This window comes from Salvia hispanica, chromosome 2 (assembly GCF_029641045.1).
Source record: "Salvia hispanica isolate PSC_SH4W2 chromosome 2, Shi_PSC_v1, whole genome shotgun sequence".
Classification (NCBI taxonomy): domain Eukaryota; kingdom Viridiplantae; phylum Streptophyta; class Magnoliopsida; order Lamiales; family Lamiaceae; genus Salvia; species Salvia hispanica.
In genome coordinates, this window is record NC_142693.1 from 25149596 (window position 1) to 25155142 (window position 5547).

Sequence of the window (5547 nt, forward strand, 5' to 3'; positions counted from 1 at the left end):
GTTATGTTCATGACATGGATTCAAGAAAACATTTTTAGAACACAAAAAACTCCTACGGGATTTTGAAAAATTAAAGCAAAAACAAACAAAAAGAAAACCCTAAACTCACGGTCCACCACTTCATCCCCCCAAACTTATTTACAACAAAGTGTAAAATAAGTTTGTAGAGTCGGTAGGGATGTGAGTATACTACTGAAAAAAAAAACGTACCCTGAAAAATTTCGCGTAGAGGTTGAGCGGGGCGAAAATTCGAAGAATTTCGAAAAATCGCGCTGGAAAATTGTACCCAGGTGGCGGTCCGCCGCTGCTGTTCGGCGGTCGCCGTACGTCAAAGATGCTTTCCAGCGTTCAGGTGGCGGACCGCCGCAGCGCTTGCGGCGGTCGCCACGGAGAGGTCAGATCCTGCGAAAATTTTTGCAACGCACAAAATTAAATCAAAACCAAAAATACTTAAAATTAAAGCAAAAATTGTTGGGTTGCCTCCCAACAAGCGCTCCTTTAAAGTCATTAGCTTGACTTTTACCCCCCTTTTTCACTCCTTGGTTGGCTCCTCGAGACCAACCTCTTCATCTAACACTTTGTCTGCACTGTAATACTTCTTAACACGGTGACCATTTGCTTGAAACAACGGTCCATCCGGGGCTAGTAACTCAACTGTTCCACTATCATAAATTTTCTTGATCATGTATGGACCAGTCCACTTGGACTTCAACTTCCCGGGAAACAAAGATAGTCTCGAGTTATGCAACAAAACCACATCCCCCAAGGTGAGCTCTCTCGGACTGATCATCCTATCATGATAAGCCTTCATTCGCTCCTTGTAGATGGATGAACTATCATAAGCCTCCATTCGAAATTCGTCCATCTCGTTAAGAAAAAGACGTCTTTCCTCACCGGCCTTTTGAAAATCTTGATTCAACTTCTTGATTGCCCAATACGACCTGTATTCCATCTCAAGAGGCAAATGGCATAACTTCCCAAACACAAGTTGATAAGGAGACATACCTATGGGACCCTTGTAGGCAGTGCGGTAAGCCCATAACGCATCTTCTAACCGAAGTGCCCAATCTTTTCTGTTCACACTCACCGTCTTTTGAAGAACCGACTTGATCTCTCTGTTTGCTAACTCCGTTTGTCCATTCGCCTGCGGATGGTATGGCGAAGTGACCCTATGCTTGACTCCATATTTGTCCAACACGTTGTCTAACCATCTATTGTTGAAGTGAGATCCTCCATCACTAATGAGGGCACGAGGAGTACCAAACCTGCAAAAAATATTCTTTCTAACAAAAGCAGTAACCACTTTAGAATCGTTAGTTCTGGTTGGAATTGCTTCCACCCATCTTGAAACATATTCTACTGCAAGTAAGATATATTGGTACTCTCCTGATTTTGGGAATGGTCCCATAAAATCTATCCCCCATACATCAAACAATTCCACCTCAATAATGGTATTCATAGGCATCTCCTTCTTCTTAGTGATTCCCCCCGTGCGCTGACATTCATTACATTGAAGAACAAAACTAGCAGAGTCGCGGAATATGGTGGGCCAATAGAAACCGCTTTGCAAAATCTTTATTGCGGTCCTTTGCACACCAAAATGTCCTCCGGTAGGGGATGAATGACACTTCTCAACAATGGCCGCCCAATCCTCTTGAGGTACACACCTCCTAAGTATAGTATCTGCACATCTTTTAAACAAGTAGGGCTCATCCCAAAAATAAGATCGTACATCTCTATAAAATTTCTTTTTCTGATAAGGAGTGAGATCAGGAGGATGTACCTTGGCTGCCAAATAATTGACAATATCAGCGTACCATGGGAAAGTGGCTTGAGTGAAAAACAGATGTTCATCGGGAAAATCCTCGTTGATTTCATGTGATAAGTCTTCTCCTTCCACCGGATGTTCCAATCGAGACAGATGATCGGCCACAACATTTTCACACCCTTTTCTGTCTCTTATCTCAACATCGAATTCCTGAAGTAACAAAATCCATCGAATGAGCCTGGGTTTTGCTTCTTTCTTTGCGAACAGATGCCTTATAGCTGCATGGTCAGTATAAACAATAGTTTTAGTCCCCACAAGATAAGCTCTAAATTTATCAAAAGAATACACGATAGCAAGTATCTCCCTTTCGGTAGTCGTATAATTAGCTTCTAAAAATCTTGTTCCTCTTTTGTCCCAAAGCTGAGCCAACTGCAACATCACTTGCATCACACATAATCTCGAATGGTTGACTTCAATCTGGGGTAATGAGGATGGGAGCGCTCACTAGAGCTTTCTTCAAGGTCTCAAAAGCCTGCAAGCAATCAGAAGTAAAATCAAATTTCACCTCTTTCTCAAGCAATTTACAAAGAGGTTTGGAGATTTTGGAAAAATCCTTGATGAATCTCCGGTAGAAGCCAGCATGTCCTAAAAAACTTCTTACTCCCTTCTCATTGGACGGAGGTGGGAGCTTTTCAATGGCTGCAATTTTTGCCCTGTCGACTTCTATACCTGCAGAGGACACTTTATGTCCTAGAACTATACCTTCTTTCACCATAAAGTGACATTTTTCCCAATTGAGAACTAGGTTAGTTTCCACACATCTCTGCAAAACCTTAGCCAAATTTTCAAGAGAATGATCATAGGATTTGCCAAATACCGAAAAATCATCCATAAAAACCTCCATTACTTTCTCAATTAAATCATGAAATATAGCCATCATACATCTCTGAAAAGTAGCGGGAGCATTACATAGTCCAAAAGACATTTTTCTATACGCATAAATACCATAAGGACATGTAAAGGCAGACTTATGTTGATCCTCGGGAGCAATAGCAATTTGATTATAACCAGAATAACCATCAAGAAAACAGTAATAATCATATCCCCCTAATCTATCAAGCATTTGATCAATAAAAGGTAAAGGGAAATGATCTTTCCTAGTGGCTGCATTTAACATCCTATAATCAATGCATACTCTCCATCCTGTAGCTACTCTAGTGGCTATCATCTCTCCATTCTGGCCAGGCACTACAGTCATCCCCCCTTTCTTAGCTACTACCTGCGTAGGACTTACCCATTCACTATCAGATATTGCATAGATAATCCCTGCATCTAGTAACTTTATTACCTCTTTTCGTACTACATCTTGCATGATAGGATTAAGTCTACGTTGGTTTTGCACACGAGGTTTATGCCCTTCCTCAAGTAAAATTCTATGCATGCATGTGGTCGGGCTAATCCCCCTTAAATCACTAATAGACCATCCTATGGCAGACCTATACTTATTTAACACACACAAAAGCTTTACACACTCCTCTTCATTCAATGCAGCGGACACCACAACTGGAAAAATGTTACCTGGCCCTAAGAATGCATACCTGAGATGTTCGGGGAGCGGCTTTAGCTCCACCGTTGGTGGTCCCCGTGGTTTTCCCACTGCTAGCCTTCTTTCTTCCTCTTCTTCGGGGGTACGCAATGGCAAAAATGCATTTCCCTTTTGAGGAATTCTCTCCGGTAGCGCATCCAATTCTGTCACCACTGCACAAACATTTGCATCACAAGATGATAAATCAGCATTAGGAGTAAATGAATTTATGAGACAAGATTCAAGAGGATCCTGGGTTTGATGATAAGTGACTTCTACTTCTCCCACACAGTCGGTAACGATTTGTATGACACTGCATTCTTGATAGCCTTCTGCCCCCTCCTTTCCATGGAATTTCAGTGCACCGTAGATGTTAAATGTGATGCTTTCATCGTTCAACTTCAATGTCAGCTCTCCCTTTTGTACATCTATCATGGCTCCGCCAGTGGCTAAGAATGGTCTTCCAAGGATCAAAGGCACCTTCTTGTCTTCCTGCATATCCAACACAACGAAGTCAGCAGGAAAAATAAACTCTCCCACTCTTACCAAGACATCTTCCACTATCCCCATTGGTGTTGTTGTGCTACGATCTGCCATTTGCAACGTGATTGAGGTGGGACGGATACTATCAACGTCGAGTTTCCTGTAAAAAGATAAAGGCATCAAATTAATACTGGATCCTAAATCACATAACGCCTTACCTTTCACATCATTCCCTAAAACACAAGATAATGTAAAACTCCCTAGATCTTTGTGCTTGGTGGGTAATCCTTTTTGAATGATAGCACTATAGCTCTCCGTTAGGCCCACTGTCTCGTACTTCCCCCACTTTCTCTTCTTTGCCACCACATCTTTCAAAAATTTGGCGTAATTGGGCATTTGTTGAAGGGCTTCTACCAGTGGAATGTTGATGTGGACTTTGCTCATTGCTTCCAAGAACTTGGTAAACTGAGCGTAAAGCTTCTTGCTCTTCAATCGTTGAGGATATGGAATGGTCACACTGCTTTGTGGTAGAGCATCTGCTTGCTGTTTATCGGCCGGCGGACCGCCGCGATGCGGCGTGGCGACCGCCGGGTCTTCAACAACGCCAATTCCAGAATCTTCCTCGTCCTGTTGGTGTGTACGCGGCGGGTCGCCGCGTTGGAATGCGGCGGGCCGCCGCACATCATCGACAGACAAGGTACCAGGTGGTTTTTCTGTTTCTCTTCCTCTCCTGACCATGTCTCCTGCCTCCGGAGGTTGATATGTAGTCCCGCTGCGTAGCTGCACCGCGTGACATTTTCCTTTCGGATTTATTTCTGGTAGGCTAGGAAGCGACCCTGGAGTGTGCCTGTTTCCTATGGTTGTGGCTAAGATCCCAAGGTTGAATTCCAACATCCTGACTTGAGTAGCGAGGTTTGCCAACCCTCTTTCCAAGGCGCTGGTATTTCTTTCCAAATTCTCCAACCTTTTGTTCGTCACCTTTCTATGGTTGAGAACCTCAGTAATGCAAACTTCTAACAGAACCTCCCAATTGGAGCGGGGTTGATCCTCTATACCTGCACATGTTTCATAATCATTAGAACAGTACTCTTGTGCATCATAGGAGTAATCAGAACAGTCTGGGACGTAGTGCGATCCCCCATGCTGCTCATCAAAATAACCACATGGATTTCCTACGCCTGCAGGAAAATCCATTAAAACAAAAAGAAAAAAAATAATAAAAAAATGAAAGCGATTAAAATCCAAAGTAGTAAAATTATCCGTTTGAAGATATCACTCCAAAGTGAATTGTCTTCCCCGGCTACGGCGCCAAAAACTTGATGCACTTTTTATTTGCACTATAAATACCTGCAAGTATACAGAGTAGGTATAGTATAGCAAAAGGTCAGTACCGGATATCGAACACGGGGAAGACGTACACAAAGTGTCTATCTCCTACTAGAACTCAATTACCATCTGGAGAAACAAGAATTTTTTTTTGAAAATTTTTGAAAACAGAAAATATTAAAAGCAGTAACCAACTAAATGCAAGCAAATCACGGAGAGAAAAGTATAGAGATAAGGGAATTCCAGGGATGTGCTTTCACTTTTATGGTTATACAAATTCCAAACTACAATACCCTAGCACAGTTAATACTTTGAAAGGACGAGTCACCTAGCTTATGCTCATGCGATACAAACGTTGATTACTAACATTAGGGTTGTCAATCCT

At 42.4% G+C, this 5547-nt stretch overlaps 1 protein-coding gene across 1 annotated transcript; it reads right to left on the reverse strand.

Annotated features, from left to right (window-relative positions):
• Window positions 1–532: 532 nt before the first annotated feature.
• Window positions 533–5030, reverse strand: LOC148931907 (uncharacterized). Its single transcript, XM_089064941.1, has 4 exons — window positions 2774–5030; window positions 1784–2046; window positions 1597–1683; window positions 533–1495 (listed from the first exon to the last, which is right to left on the reverse strand). Exons 1-4 carry the CDS (start codon window positions 5028–5030, stop codon window positions 533–535), a joined length of 3570 nt encoding a protein of 1189 aa, XP_088921067.1.
• Window positions 5031–5547: the final 517 nt, after the last annotated feature.